Source organism: Oncorhynchus clarkii, chromosome 1 (genome assembly GCF_045791955.1).
Source record: "Oncorhynchus clarkii lewisi isolate Uvic-CL-2024 chromosome 1, UVic_Ocla_1.0, whole genome shotgun sequence".
Classification (NCBI taxonomy): domain Eukaryota; kingdom Metazoa; phylum Chordata; class Actinopteri; order Salmoniformes; family Salmonidae; genus Oncorhynchus; species Oncorhynchus clarkii.
In genome coordinates, this window is record NC_092147.1 from 11,178,767 (window position 1) to 11,195,103 (window position 16,337).

Consider the following 16,337-nt stretch of genomic DNA (forward strand, 5'->3'; position numbering starts at 1 on the left):
ATAATGCCCTCAAACCTTTCTGCCAATTAAAACAAGTTCAGCTTCCCCCTCTACTCAGACCAATCCTAGATAGCCCTTGCAAAATTGCTGTTTCTTTTGACCATTTAAATGTAAAAACAAATCACAGTAAGGTACTTCAATTGTTACCCAGAAATGATTTGATATTAAGCTAAAACGGCTATATTGGACCATCAAACTAAAATGCCACAGACTACAGGAAATAGAGAAAACAAGACTACAGGAAATAGAAGAAAAAACAAGACAACAGGAAATATTCCAGGTGTAAAGCAACAGTCACTTAGAATCAGCTCCTTTATTAAGTACAGCAACTTGAGGCATTTGCACAGGAAAATTGACATCTTTTTAACACGGAATACAGTGTGGGCATAATATGCATACAAGTACCAGGACTATATTCATATGCAAGTCTCTTTAGTGTTCTTCATTTGATGAAAGGAGGAGCTCTTGGTACAGAGCTGATACAGTGTATAATCTACATTAGGATGAGTTCACCAGACCCTTTATTTTAGCCATTGCATTGTCCCACTGTCAGAGTGCAGCCCTGGCCATTTGTAGAGGAATGTCCCACTGTAAGAAGCGCCTGCGTTCGTCCACGGGGTTTGGGAATGGGCTCAGTCGTGTAAACAGGGCAGTCATTCATTCTGCAACGGAATGTTCACTCTGTAAACCACGTCTCCTCTTCCTGCGTATTTTAAAAACAACGCTCCAGTAGTTGTAGCCACACCCACTGACAGCTAGTCCCTCCTTTTTAGGTTGCCATGAGAACAGCCTCCCGCTATCCTCTCCTGTAAAAATGCTTTCCTCCAATGGAAGCAAGGGTCAAAGTGCAGGGGGGAGGGTTATCACACAAAGCCATGGGCAGGGACCAATTGGAGGAGTTTACAGGGATGGAGGAAGTAAGGGTAGGGGGGGTGACTACTATCCGGGATAGGGGCAAGGTTCAGGTGTAGCGCGGCATCTCACACTGTTCACAGCGGTTGAGTGCAGGGTGGTTGAGGAAGGTGCATTCTTCACAGCTCCACTGGGCTCCCTCAAAGTCCTCGTCCCTCTGAGGGGGCCCCGCAGCCACAGGCTTGGCTTTCCGCTCCACCTCTGGGAGAAAGACAAGAGTCTTAGCATCACACAGACAAACACAGCATATAAAACAGTCTTAGCGTCACACAGATAAACACAGCATATATAGTCTTAGTAAAACAAATTTTATAAACAATAAGAAGTGTACACTCCACCACTGTTTTGGTAAAACGCTGAAGGATAGGGCTGAAGAAAATGTCAACAGTCAAATTCATAGACAGCGCTATGGATGCAAGGACTGACCATCCATGATACCAAAATGAGTTTGAACCACGTTTTGAGGTTATGCAGGGTTTGTCTACAATTATGTTGTTTACAAACAATGGAGTAAAAGAAGCTTACATGTTGGGTTCTGACCGGGTACGACAGCTGAACTAAGCTCATGAAGCATTTATATTGGTTCTATTCTTCAATAATTGAATTTGGTATATATCATTAATTGAAAAGTATAAAAATAAAATGGATGTATCAATTGCAGATTGCCCCTTTAAGTAAAGTGTTACCAATGTTAACAATGGTACAATAGAGGACATCATGGTTCTCACCTTTCCTTCCTGGCTTGGGTGGTACCACCGGACCGGTCTGTATGTTCTTATAAAAGCTGTTCTCGGCTTTCGGATCAAACTTCCCTGTGGAAATGATACAATTAGTACAGCATTGGTAGTTTGACTCCTGAATGGGTGCTCCTGTACACTGTATCTTCGAAAGCCTGTTTGTGTGTGTGTGGTGTGTGTGTGTGTATACACCTCTAGACTGCAGCAGATCCGTCTCCTTCAGGGTGCAGTCGATATCAATCTGAAGCTGTCTGTTCAGACTGCGTAATCGGGTCATCTCTTCAGGCTGGAACAGGCAAACACCAGTGAATTGGGTGAGAGATGAGACACAAAAATAGAGATAACAGAAGGTTTCCCACCAAATCTAATACTCTGCAAAGACTTACAAATACCTATCTATGTGATAAGAATCAGATCAAAGCTGTTTGTGCATGCACATATACAGGTAACCGCCAAAATAAAGGAAACACCAGCACATCAAGTGTCTTAATAGGGCGTTGAGCCAGAACAGCTGCAATGCACCGTGGCTCAAATTCTACAAGTGTCTGGAACTCTATTGGTGGAGATGACTCCATTCTTCCATCACTTGGTGTTTTGTTGATGGTGGTGGAAAACGGTGTCCAGAATCTCCATTAAGTGTTCAATTGGGTTGAGATTTGGTGACTAAGACGGCCATGGCATAGGGTTTACATTGTTTTCATGCTCATCAAACCATTCAGGGACCACTCTTGCCCTGTGGATGGGGGCATTGTCATCCTATGAGGGCATAGTCATGTTAGCCAAAATAAATGGTCATCCCAGATTTTTTTTTTTTATACATGACCTTAAGCACGATGGGACATCCATTGCTTAATTAACTCTGGAACCACACCTGTGTGGAAGCACCTGTTTTAAATATACTTCACATCACTAATTTACTCAAGTGTTTCCATTATCTTGGCTGTTACCTGTACTTTTACAGTATATGGTTATTTACGCTGAACAAAAATATAAACACCACAACATGCAACAATTTCAAAGATTTTACTGAGTTCCAGTTTATTTAAGGCAATCAGTCAATTGAAATAAATAAATTAGGCCCTAATCTATGTATATCTCATGACTGGGAATACAGATATGCATCTATTGGTCACAGATACCTTTAAAATAAGCTGTGGATCAGAACACCAGTCAGTATCTGGTGGGAACATTATTTGTCTCATGCAGCGCAACACATCTCCGTCACATAGAATTGATCAGGCTGTTGATTGTGGCCTGTGGAATGTTGTCCCACTCCTCTTCAATGGCTGTGCAAACTTGCTGGATATTGGCGGAAACTGGAAAATGCTGTCGTACACATTGATCCAGAGCATCCCAAACATGCTCTACGTGTGACATGTCTGGTGAGTATGCAGGCCATGGAAGAACTGGGACATTTTCAGCTTCCAGGAATTGTGTACAGATCCTTGCGATATGGGGCTATGCATTATCATGCTGAAACATGAGGTGGTGGCAGTGGATGAATGGCACGTCAATGGGCCTCAGGATCTCGTCATGGTATCTCTGTGCATACAAGCTGCCATCAATAAAATGCTAACTGTGTTCATTGTCTGTAGCTTATGCCTGCCCAGTGGTGGAAAAAGTACCCAATGGTCATACTTGAGTAAAAGTAAAGATAATTTAATAGAAAATGACTCAAATAAAAGTGAAACTCACCCTGTAAAATACTACTTGAGTAAAAGCCTAACAAGTATTTGGTTTTAAATATACTTAAGTATCGAAAGCAAATGTAATTGCTAAAATATACTTAATTAAGTATCAAAAGTATAAATCATTTCAAATTCCTTATATTAAGCAAATCAAATGGCCTCATTTTCATGTTTTAAAAATGTAAGGATAGCCAGGGGCACACAACATTGACATAATTTACAAGCAAAACATGTGATTAGTGAGTCCGCCAGATCAGAGGTAGTAGGGATGACCAGGGATTTTCTCTTGATAAGTACGTGAATTGGAGTGTTTCAGTCAGAGTACTTTTGGATGTCAGGGACAATGTATGGAGTAAAATGTACATTATTTTCTTTAGGAATGTAGTTAAGTAACAGTTGTCCATAATATAAATAGTAAAGTACAGATACCCAAAAAACGACTTAAGTAGTACTTTAAAGTATTTTTACACTTCTGTTCCTGCCCATACCATAACCCCACCACGGGGCACTCTGTTCACAACACTGACATCAGCAAACCACTCGTCCACACGACACCAGACACGTGCGGTTATGGTTGGACGTACTGCCAAATTCTCTAAAACGATGTGGGAGGTGGCTTATGGTATAGAAATGAACATTCCGTTATCTGGCAACAGCTCTGGTGGACATTTCTGCAGTCAGCATGCCAACTGCACACTCCCTCATTTTAGAGTGGACATTTTATTGTCCCCTGTATAAATGATCATGCTGTTTAATTAGCTTCTTGATATGTCACACCTGTCAAGTGGACAGGTTATCCTGGAAAATGAGAAATGCTCACTAACAGGAATGTAAAACATTTGTGCATAACATTTTAGAGAAATATTGTTTTTGTATGGAACATTTCTGGGATCTTTTATTTCAGCTCATGAAACATGGGACCAACACTTTACATGTTGCATGAAATGTTTTGTTCAGTGTAGATACACATGACCAAAAGTATTTGGACACCTGCTCGTTGAACATCTCATTCAAAAATCATGGGCATTCATGTGGAGTTGGTCCCCCCTTTGCTGCTATAACAGCCTCCACTCTTCTGGGAAGGCTTTCCACTAGATGTTGGAACATTGCTGAGGGGACTTGCTTCCATTTAGCCACAAGAGCATTAGTGAGGTCAGGCACTGATGTTGAGCGATTAGGCCTGGCTTGCAGTCCGTGTTCCTTCCCCAAGCTGTTGCCACAAAGTTGTAAGCTCAGAATAATCTAGTATGTCATTGTAGGCTGTGGCGTTTTCCTTCAATGGACCTAAGGGGCCCATTCTGAACAATGAAAAACAGCCCCAGGCCATTATTCCTCTTCCACCACACTTTACAGTTGGCACTATACATTTGGGCAGGTTAAGAGAAATTTGACAAACTGACTTATTGGATAGGTGGCATCCTATGACGGTGCCACGTTGAAAGTCACTGAGCTCTTCAGTAAGGCATTCTACCGCCAATGTTTGTCTATGGATATTGCATGGCCTTGTGCTCAATGTTATACACCTGTCAGCAACAAGTGTGGCTGAAATAGCCAAATCCACTAATTAGAAGGGGTGTCCTCATTTGTGTATTTTGTTTATGTACAGTACTGGTCAAAAGTTGACACCTACTTATTTAAGGGTTTCTTTATTTTTTCTACTATTTTCTACATTGTAGAATAATAGTGAAGACATTAAACTATGAAATAACACATATGGAAGGTCTAGTGATTGTGGAGGCCAGGTCATCTGACGCAGCACTCCATCACTCTTCTTGGTCAAATAGCCCTTCTACAGCCTGGAGATGTGTTGGGTCATTGTCCTGTTGAAAAACAAATGATAGTCCCACTAAGCGCAAATCAGGTGGGATGGCGTATCGCTGCAGAATGCTGTGGTAGCCATGCTGGTTAAGTGTGCCTGGAATTCTAAATACATCACTGACAGTGTCACCAGCAAAGCACCATCACACCTCCTCCTCCATGCTTCACAGTGGAAACCACACATGCGGAGATCATCCGTTCACCTACTCTGTGTCTCACAAAGACACAGCGGTTGGAACCAAAAATCTCCAATTTGGACTCATCAGACCAAAGGACAGATTTCCACCGGTCTAATTTACATTGCTCATGTTTCTTGGCCCAAGCAGGTCTCTTCTACTTATTGGTGTCCTTTAGTAGTGGTTTCTTTGCAGCAATTCGACCATGAAGGCCTGATTCACACAGTCTCCTCTGAACAGTTGATGTTGAGATGTATCTGTTACTTGAACTCCGAATAATTTATTTGGGCTGACATTTCTGAGGCTGGTAACTAATTAACCTAGCCTCTGAAGCAGAGGTAACTCTGGGTCTTCCTTTCCTGTGGCGGTTCTCATGAGATCCAGTTTCATTTTAAGACCTTCAAGTATTAAAGTAATGGACTGTCATTTCTCTTTGCTTATTTGACCTGTTCTTGCCATAATATGGACTTGCTCTTTTACCAAATAGGGCTATATTCTGTATACCACGCCTACCTTGTCACAAAACAACTGATTGGCTCAAACGCATTAAGAAGGAAAGAAATTCCACAAATTAACAAGGCACACCTGTTAATTGAAATGCATTCCAGGTGACTACCTCATGAAGCTGGTTGAGAGAATGCCAAGAGTGTGCAAAGCTGTCATCAAGACAAAGGGTGGCTACTTTGAAGAATCTCAAATATATTTGGATTCGGATAGCACTTTTTTGGTTACTACATAATTCCATATGTGTTATTTCATAGTTGTGATGTCTTCACTATTATTCTACAATGTAGAAAATAGTAAAGATAAAGAAAAACCCTTGAACGAGTAGGTGTTTTGACTGGTACTGTAGCTGTGCAGCAAGGCTCCCCATCCAACCTGACAGAGCTTGAGAGGATCTGCAGAGAAGAATGGGAGAAACTAACCAAATACAGGTGTGCCAAGCTTGTAGCTTCATACCCAAGAAGACTCAAGGCTGTAATCGCTGCCAAGGATGCTTCAACAAAGTACTGAGTAAAGGGTCTGAATACTTATGTGAAATGTATTATTTTCTAAATGTTTTATATATACTTTCCGAATGCGCTGTTCATCTCTTTGACTTCTCAAGTTATACCATTTTCGTTCCTTTAAATCATTTCTGTCCGCAACAACATCTAAGGCTGCTGTGATATCAGTTTTTGTTGTTTATAAATTAGCCAAAATGTCTTAAAAACCTGTTTTTGTTTTGTCATTATGGGGTATTGTGTGTAGATTGACGAGGGAATAAAAATGTTTTTAAGAAACATTACTATAACATTACTATACCTAACAAAATGTGGGGAAAGTAAAGGGGTCGGAATACTTTCAGAAGGCACTATCTGTATGTAGCTAGTGAGTGTGTGTGCGCCATTGCATTCAAAGGTATGTGTGAGCACACACATGCCACGTTACGTACTATGTCTTCAAAAGGTGTGTGTGTTCATGTATGCATATGTGTGATCACCGTGTGTGCCTATGCTTTTACACTTCACAGTTGTGTGTTCGTGTGTGTGTGCACGCCATGTTATGTCCCTTCACATCTTACCCGGGGGATGAGGCTGCTGCTGTTGACTCGTCTGAAGCGTCTCTGGAGGGCGTCGTACTCCATGTCGTTGACATCTGCCTTCAGCTGCTCCACTTTCTTCCTCTCCATGAGCAGCTCCTTCAGTAGACGCTCCATCCGGGCCCTCTGGTGCAGCAGGAGAGCTGGGGGAAACAGTGGAGGGAACACAGCGCTTCAGATGGGACGAGGGAATACACAGGTGGATGTGCAGGAATGGTTCTGTGTACAGATGAACAAACGCAAACGAGCAAGCACACCAAATGCATACACACAGGAACACACCCCCACGTAAATACTATAGAGTCCTGTATCGGTTCGGATACCCACAGTTCCCCGCAATAAATACATATTAAACATTTTTATTTTATCAGCTGGCGGGTCTGAATAGGGGGGATCTGAATACCCCAGGGAAGGGGTCTGAATACTTCCCGAATGCACTGAACGTATGTAAATTCTTTAATTTCACACCCATATATACACTACCGGTCAAAAGCTTGCTTTATTTTTTACTATGTTCTACATTGTCGAACAGTGATGGCATCAAAACTATGAAATAACACATATGGAATCATTTAGTGACCCAAAAAAAAGAAGTGTCAAAAAATATTTTATATTTGAGACTCTTCAAATAGCCACCCTTTGCCTTGATGAGAGCTTTGAGATATTTTAATTTAAAAAATAGTTTTGATTAATTTATTCATACCATTTCATCCCTCCACAAGATTATAGTCCACTCCAGACACAAATCTAGGGTTGCTACCAATGCCGGCTGGTAGTTCGTTCTATCGGTTCAATTGCCAGAGAAGCGACCAGTCGTTCAGTGTTTTTGTTCTGTATCTATGGATGCGACCCAGTGCTAAATGTTCCATTGCCATACTGGCTGGCAACGTTCTTATCCCTTGCTTGCTAGCCAGCCAACTGTTGCTAAGTTACAGTCATGTCAAACCGTGCAGACAGAATAACAAAAGTAGCTGCATTTGTTTAAGCTGTTTTCTAGTGACATTTATTTGGATACATCCATAAATATGAACTAATGATGCAATTTCACCTGGCATAGAAAATGTGCTCTCTCATCGGGAATCTGTTGTTCGAGAGCTAGCCAACAACACAGCTAACACAACAATCACTTCAAACTGAAGCTGGAAAGACTGCAAACTAGCTGCACTTCATTTCGTTTGACCTGTTTTCTATTGATATATACAAAGAACTATCCATAAAAATTATGCCAATTCATGATTTCCACCTGCTGAGAAAAGCTGCCTACATGTCTGTCTCATCCCGACTCGTTCATAATTATGGGACAGCTGGAGATCGAATTTGAATAATGAAACAATGTTAGTCTAAAAGAAATGGGAGATCATGTCTAGCTTTTTATGGAGGAGATTAAGTTTATAAATTGCCTGGCTGGGCTGATGAGACAGTGGATTACACAGTCAGATGAAACAGAGTAAACCGGCTAAATCTATGACGTTAAAATGCCTGTGGTAACTTGTGGAATAGACACTGGCTGGGAATGTGGTTTTAACCAATATACATTTAGGATTAGACCCACCCATTGTATAAACAGCCAATAAGCGCACTGGTAAAGACACAAATGCGCACGCACACACACTCTTATCCATCCATAAGCCACGCCTACCCTGGGTGTAAGCGTAGTCATCGGAGCCTGAGCTGGACCGGCGGGGCATGCGGTTGGCGATGTGGCTGGCAATGTTACCGGGCAGAGCCGAGATGGGCAGGATAGGCGCCGGGGCCAGCGCATGGTGCTCCCCCTGGTCCACCATGTTGAGCAGAGACTCAGGAGGGGAGGACACGGGAGGGGAGCCTGAGGGGGGCCTCTGCTGGGACTGACCTGGGGACACTTTGATCTTAAAGGTGTAGCCCGCCTGGCTGCCCGGCTGGGGCGAGGAGGCAGGTCTGGGCCGCGTGGGGCCCTGGTGCAGGTAGACCCCAGGGTGGAATGCGGCGGGGCCCCCGCCACTAAGGCCTCGCTGGGGTGAGCTGGGTGAGGGGCTTGTGGCCATGTAGAGCGTCTGGCCAGGGGGACAGTGGACGGGGGAGTTGCTGCGGGGCCGTGTGCCCTCCAAGGTGATCTCGATCTGGTTCTTCAGGGAGCTCTTGGGCAGGTAGGGCCGGTAGATGGGCTGCTGTTGTTGGTGGTGCTGGTGGTAGGGCATGCTGGCCAGGGTGGGAGGGCTGATTGGCAGGAAGACATGGGTCTGCTGGTGCTGGGGGTGGGGCTGGTGCTGGACTTGGTGCTGTACCTGCTGTTGGGGTTGCACTTGGTGGGGTTGGTGCTGGGGTGAGCTATAGGGGGACTGGTAGGTGGGAGTGGCGTAGGGCGAGGGCTGATACACAGGCTGCCCGGGCGAAGGCCAAGGAGAGGGCTGGGGGCTCTGGGAGGGGGAGGGACGGAGGTAGAGGGCATTGCCGCCACTGTTGCCATAGTGACCGACGGGGATATGCAGGGCCTGGGGGGCATTGGGAAGGTTCTGGGAGAGGGTGACCGTGATGGGGTTCATGGTGTAGCGGGGAACGGGGGAGTAGGTAGGGGACATGCCCTGCATGGGAGGAGGGGTGGGGGTGCTGGCTGAGCGCCCTCCATGCTCCTTCATGAAGAAGGGGTTGTACCCCGGCGAGGGTGCCATGGTGGCGGGGGCCGAGAGGGGTTCCTGGAAGCCGGCCCGCGGAAGCTCGATGTGACCGTCGCTGGAGCTGTGCACCAGGGAGCGCCCACCCCCGTTGGACTTGCCCGCCTCCGGGGGGGGGTAGCCCAACTGGATGTGCAGCATGTGGTTCCGGCTCAGGCGAACCTCCTCCGGACTGTGGAACTCCCCATAGAGGTATCTGTTACTCTCCTGAGCCAGTAGGCGGCAGCATATATCCAGGTTGTTGTTGTTCTGGAAGAGAGGAAACAGCAGACAGGAAAACAGCAAGCTCAGTGATGGAGGCCAGACTGGAATTCTATAGCGGTCACTGCTCTCTGTCTATTAACTGTAGAAAACAGAGGGTCACTAACCCCGACTAAATCATCGATCAAACCCTACAAACAGCTGTCAATATTCAACTTCATGTGTAACAGCATACAGGAACTTCAACAAGAAAATGAGTGTATCTATGCTTCCAAAATGGCACCTTAACATGTTGTGTAGACTGAGCACGCGTGAGCACCATTGCGCGAATGTTGATTTTGCACATCCACACCAGACGCGATCCAGACACACAGGTTGAAATGTCAAAACGAACTCTGAACCAACTAAACACAGCAAAAAAACGTAATGTCCCTTTTCAGGACCCTTTCTTTCAAAGAAAATTCGTAAAAATCCAAATAACTTCACAGATGTTCATTGTAAAGGGTTTAAACACTGTTTCCCATGCTTGTTCAATGAACCATAAACAATTAATGAACATGCACCTGTGGAACGGTCGTTAAGACACTAACAGGCGGAGGGCTAAAAGGGCTAAAATAGAAGTCAGTTCTATTTCTGACGCAGATCGCGCTGCAAGTCCTGCCTCTCCCATCTCCTCATTGGTTTATAGAAGCAGGTAACCACGTGCCATCTCCTCATTGGTTATACCCACGTGGGTGACTGAAAGACGAACGAGGTCGGTGGCGGTAATGCACCTAATTTATGAAAGTTGTCAATCGCAATATAAAGTCAAGAGAAGAAAAAACCTAGGAGGAGAGATGACTAGAAACGATTCGGTTAACCGTTTGTGGATTAATTGTCGGAGTAGAGGACATTTGTGCATTTCAGGTAAAATAACAACTTAATGTTTATATCCCAGGAAAAATTAGCAACAGCAAGCTAGCTAAATAGAACAAATTAGCTAGCAAGTGCAAGCTAGCTAGCTAAATTGCCATAAAGGTTTAATGCTTTTCGACTTGTCCCCGAATTAAGGTAATTGTTTCAAAGTTTGTTTTGATATTTTAACCTGTGTCGTGTCGTGATCGCGTTTGGTGTGGGGAGACAAAATAAAATGTATGCATGATGGAGCACGCGCGCAGCCAGTTTGGGTTCCGTGTAACAGCTTAGACAGTTGGCAATTAAGGTCACAGTTATGAAAACTTAGGACACTAAAAAGAGGCCTTTCTACAGACTGAAAAACTAAAAAAGAAAGATGCCCTCTGCGTGAATGTGCCTTAGGCATGCTGCAAGGAGGGATGAGGACTGCAGATGTGGCAGATGTAGCCAGGGCAATAAATTGCAATGTCCGCACTGTGAGACACCTAAGACATCACTACAGGGAGACAGGATGGACATCTGATCGTCCTCGCAGTGCAGACCACGTGTAACAGCACCTACACAGGATTGGTACATCCGAACATCGCACCTGCGGGACAGGTACAGGATGGCAACAACTGCCCGAATTACACCAGGAACGCACAATCCCTCCATCAGTGCTCAGACTGTCCGCAATAGGCTGAGAGAGGCTGGACTGAGGGCTTGTAGGCCTGCTGTAAGGCAGGTCCTCACCAGACATCACCGGCAACTACATCGCCTATAGGCACAAACCCACAGTCGCTGAACAAGACAGGACAGGCAAAAAGTGCTCTTCACTGACGAGTTGTAGTTTTGTCTCACCAGGGGTGATGGTCGGATTCGCGTTCATCATCGAAGGAATGAGCGTTACACCGAGGCTTGTACTCTGGAGCGGGATCGATTTGGAGGTGGAGGGTCCCTCATGGTCTGGGGCGTTGTGTCACAGCATCTTTGGACTGAACTTGTCATTGCAGGCTATCTCAACACTGTGTGTTACAGGGAAGACATCCTCCTCCCTCATGTGGTACCCTTGCTGCAGGCTCATCCTGACATGACCCTCCAGCATGACAATGCCACCAGCCATACTGCTCGTTCTGTGCATGATTTACTGCAAGACAAGAATGTCAGTGTTCTGCCATGGCCAGTAAAGAGCCCGGATCTTAATCCCATTGAGCACGTCTGGGACCTGTTGGATCAGAGGGAGAGGGCTAGGGCCATTCCCCCCAGAAATGTCCGGGAACTTGCCTTGGTCTTGGCCTTGGTGGAAGAGTGGGGTAACATCTCACAGCAAGAACTGGCAAATCTGGTGCAGTCCATGAGGAGCAGATGCACTGCAGTACTTAATGCAGCTGGTGACCACACCAGATACTGACTGTTACTTTTGATTTTGACCCCCCCTTTGTTCAAGGATACATTATTCAATTTCTGTTAGTCACATGTCTGTGGAACTTGTTCAGTTTATGTCTATGTTTATGTGGTTGAATCTTGCGATGTTCATACAAATATTTACACATGATGAGTTTGCTGAAAATAAACATTGAGGGGACATTGAGAGGACGTTTCTTTTTTTGCTGAGTTTATATTAATTTGGGGACAGGTCGAAACACATGAAACATTCACGAACATGCTGTTGCTATCTAATTTGTTCTGGGGTTGTTAAATGCACACGGTCCATTTTTCCTTGGATCTTTGTAGAATTTTTATCAATTTCAAGGCACACAAAATAGTGTGTTCTCTAGTCAGACATTTAATCCACAGATAAAAGATAGAAGGGGGAAATAATAGTTTCTAGTAGGGGCGACAGTTAGCCTAGTGGTTAGAGCACCAGTAACCGAAAGGTTGCGAGATCGAATCCCCGAGCTGACAAGGTAAAAATAGGTTGTTTTGCCCCTGAACAAGGCAGTTAACCAACTGTTCCTAGGCTATCATTGTAAATAAAAATGTGTTCTTAACTGACTTGCCTGGTTAAATAATATATTTTTTTAATAAAATAGTAATCTCTCCTCCATCAGTAGTCTTCTTCTTCTGACTGTAAGTTGGCAACCAAATTTAAGGTGCATTACCACCACCAACTGGACTGGAGTGTGGACCCCAGTTCATCTTTCAATCACCCACGTGGGTAAATGCTCTTAAAAACCAATGAGGAGATGGGAGAGGCGGGACTTTAACGCCTGACTACGCAGTTTAGATGAAATTATTGAATAAAATGTATTTTGCAGAGTGGTCTGCATGTAATTCCCTATGCAGTACACTACTTTTGACCAGGGCCTATATGGCTCTGGTCAAAAGTAACACAATAGGGTGCCATTTTGGACGTAAGGTATGTGCTCATAGCTGTCTGGCTGCTGTATCCTACCTGCAGAAGGCACTGGGACACTACTCCCTCTGGGATCTCGGGGAAGCGCTGCTTGAGGTCCTGCAGGACGTGATAGTCTAGCGGAGGGCCTCCCTGCGCCATCCTGAGCCCACAGAGAGTCACTGACCCCACAGCCGTAAATGCTGCTGCTGCACCTGTGCTTCTCTCATCCCCTACACACACACACACACACACACACACACACACACACACACACACACACACACACAGTCAGTGTCATCATGGAAAGCTTGCATCAATCTCCAATCATTATCGTGTCACATCAGCCCATCCACACAGACAGCATTAAAAGTCTGTCTTCAAATCAGTACTTTAAATAGAAGCATAAGTCAGTCGTTGAGCTTACATTCGAAAGGAAGGAGGCTTTTTGGCAGCTTAGTTCAGCGGCTCCTCTGCAACAATAACAACAATTAGGCAACATGTTACACACAGGTATCGGCCCTAAAGACCAGACAGACAAGCCGAAATTACGATAAAGCAGCAAAGATAGTTTAACCGGGTTAAAACTCGTCGAGAAACCCTATTGGGACAATTCACATAACAGGCGGATTTGGCTGTAACAGAAGCATGGCATGGATCTGTCTCTTGTTGTTTGTTTAGTCATCTCACTGCACCAAGCAACGACGTGAAATCCAAGACAGCTAACATGACAATGTTGGCAAGTGTTCCCTAACGTTAGCTAGCTCATACTGAACACTAACGTGATAACTAGCAAAGCGTTAGAATCATCGACAACATGTAAGCCATCTAGCTAGCTGACTCACGTGAAAGCGTTAGCTACCTACCGTTATCACTCTGCAGTGGACACTGATCTGACTCATAATTTGTGGTCAACCATGCTAGAACGTCAACTGGTAACTCGCTAACTAGTTTATTTAGTCATAGGGCTTAGCTTAGACTGAACCAAGCTAGCTACCTAGCTTTCATCAACATAGTAAGCTAAGTAGCCAACCAACTAGTTACATTAGGTAGCTAACGTTACCTGGCTGGCTAGCTAACTGTAAGCTAGCCAATTTAGTGTTTTTTGATAAGCTCGTTATATATGAACAATCATTATGCGCATTGATGATGGCTACGAGTAACTAACTAGCAACCATAAAGTATCGAGCTAAAGAGTAACGTTAGCTAGCTAACGTAAGATAGCTCGCTAGAGGCCAACTTTATTTTTAAGGGGGTATGCTGACCATAAAGGCACACAACAACAAGCACGCTGACATAGAAGCTAGCTAATAGCGTTAGCCAGATAGCTGGCTACGGTTCCTTTCTTTATATATTAAATAACTAGCTACTGTACAGATATATTTAAGCTAACTACAGAAGTGATATGGCTACCATTAGCATTCTAGCTGACTATTACATCGAAACCAAGCCAAGGCGGACACCATAGCTTGCTAGGCTACTTCGACTTACCATGAGCTTATTCACTCTTGTCATGGACCATGATCACGTTTAAGAGAAAGCACGTAAATGTGATATTTTCCGAAAGTGGCAGACGAATATGTATTTCACTCTTGATGGATAAAGCGATTGTGTTACATTCCAAGACAAGGCCGTCGTCAATACAACGTACGAAATTGCCTGTATCGCGAAAGATGTCACTCACAGTTTATCAAACCAGGAAGTTGTATTTTGCGCCCTTGTTCTTCGATGAGGTTTAACGGCGGTTGACATACAGTAAAAGTTGCATTAGCGCCGTCAACTAGACTGGGGTATAAATCCCTTTTACTTTGTATGGGGGAAAAAATAAACAAATATCCTACCATCTAACCCTACACTCATTATTAACCCACTTCCCTATTCCACTATTTAAACATATCTAGTCCTACCTAAGATCAACGGCCAGGAAGGACTGGACACCACCACTCAACACACCCTGTAAATCTTCTGACATCAAATCTCATACACCCAAATACTTCTCTGCCGTTGCCCACATCCTCTATTTTCTAACCATTGCTATGAACACTAAAAAGCCAATCTTACTGAAGCATATATCACTTGTTGGCTTATCACCCTACTACTCACACAAATCCTCACATGATCCTGTCCCCTTGACCCAGCTCCGGAAACACTTCTGATTGCTTCTTTCCCCAATATTACACATTCCTTTGTCTCATGCCCTTCTGCACACTTCTCACACCTAGGAACCTCCCTCCTACACACTGCTGCCACATGCCCATAAGCTTGACACCTGTAACAACGTAATGGATTCGGCACAAAATCTTGTACGGGATAACTGAAATATCCTAACATCAATTTCTCTGGCAGACTCAACATCAAAACTCAAAAGAACAGTTCTGTTTCACCACTCGTGCCACCCTGTCTGCGTCGCACCAAACGATGAGCATCACAAACACCGGAAATCTTCCCATTTAGTTGGCCCACTTTCACATTTACCGCTACCCCAATAATCCCTCCTTTCAATGACGCCATTTTATTGAGAGCAAAACAAGTCACAGTTCTTCTCTCCATTTGTGTGGCGCAAAGCACCTGCTCCCTCTGACCGGCAGAAACACAAACAATTATCACAAGATCACTTTGGGTTACCTTCACAGATTCCAGAGCTCCCAACTCCATTTTCACCCACCCTGAACCCACATATGGATCAGCCAAAAGGCAAGGGTCCACTTTCTCAAAACATTTCTCCTCTACCCTCACAAACTCATCTTTATCCTGACCATCGATGCAAGCCCCGAGCTCCGAGAACTTCACCACACCTGCCACCTCTGATAATTTGCCCACCTTCACTTACATTTCGCCTCCAGACCTTCATCCAGCATATGGCTCACTCTGCTTACACTTTCCACCAATCTTCTTCGACAAACCATCTACCTTTTTCAATTTACACACAATAACCCATAATGACGAAGCAAAACCAGGTTTCATTTTTTTTGTGCAAATTTATAAAAAATTCAACACATAAATACTTTATTTACTTAAGTATTCAGACCCTTTGCTATGAGACTCGAAATTGAGCTCAACTTCCTCCTGTTCCCATTGATCAGCCTTCTACAACAGATCTGGGGAAGGGTACCAAAACATTTCTGCAGCATTGAAGGTCCCCAAGAACACAGTGGCCTCCATCATTCTTAAATGGAGGAAGTTTGGAACCACCAAGACTCTTCCCAGAGATGGCAACCCGGCCAAACTGAGCAATCGGGGGTGAAGGGCCTTGGTCTGGTAGGTGACCAAGAACCTGATGGTCACTATGACAGAGCTCCAGAGTTCATCTGTGGAGATGGGAGAACCTTCCAGAAGGACAACCATCTCTGCAGCACTCCACCTA

The 16,337-nt window shown here is 44.4% G+C and overlaps 1 protein-coding gene across 2 annotated transcripts; it reads right to left on the reverse strand.

Moving 5' to 3' along the window:
- Window positions 1-271: 271 nt before the first annotated feature.
- On the reverse strand, window positions 272-14,905 carry LOC139421176 (TGF-beta-activated kinase 1 and MAP3K7-binding protein 3-like). 2 transcript variants are annotated; one of them, XM_071171838.1, is made up of 8 exons: window positions 14,465-14,905; window positions 13,401-13,446; window positions 13,034-13,206; window positions 8,553-9,813; window positions 6,896-7,056; window positions 1,842-1,935; window positions 1,641-1,724; window positions 272-1,113 (listed from the first exon to the last, which is right to left on the reverse strand). In XM_071171838.1, the coding sequence occupies exons 3-8, from the start codon at window positions 13,133-13,135 to the stop codon at window positions 962-964; spliced, it is 1,854 nt and encodes a 617-aa protein (XP_071027939.1). In that variant the 5' UTR covers window positions 13,136-13,206; window positions 13,401-13,446; window positions 14,465-14,905; the 3' UTR covers window positions 272-961. The 2 variants fall into 2 exon arrangements, with proteins under 2 accessions (XP_071027939.1, XP_071028026.1); XM_071171925.1 differs by lacking the exon at window positions 13,401-13,446 and having other exon boundaries at window positions 275-1,113; window positions 14,465-14,665.
- Between the last annotated feature and the right edge of the window lie 1,432 nt (window positions 14,906-16,337).

Excerpts from the sequence above, each read along its gene's own strand:
- LOC139421176 (XM_071171838.1), bottom strand. The coding sequence starts at position 13,135 with ATGGCGCAGGGAGGCCCTCCGCTAGACTATCACGTCCTGCAGGACCTC. Across the intron at positions 9,814-13,033 it reads TGTCCCAGTGCCTTCTGCAG|AACAACAACAACCTGGATAT; the intron begins GTAGGATACAGC and ends CCTCTCTTCCAG. Across the intron at positions 1,114-1,640 it reads ACCCAAGCCAGGAAGGAAAG|AGGTGGAGCGGAAAGCCAAG; the intron begins GTGAGAACCATG and ends TCTTTCTCCCAG.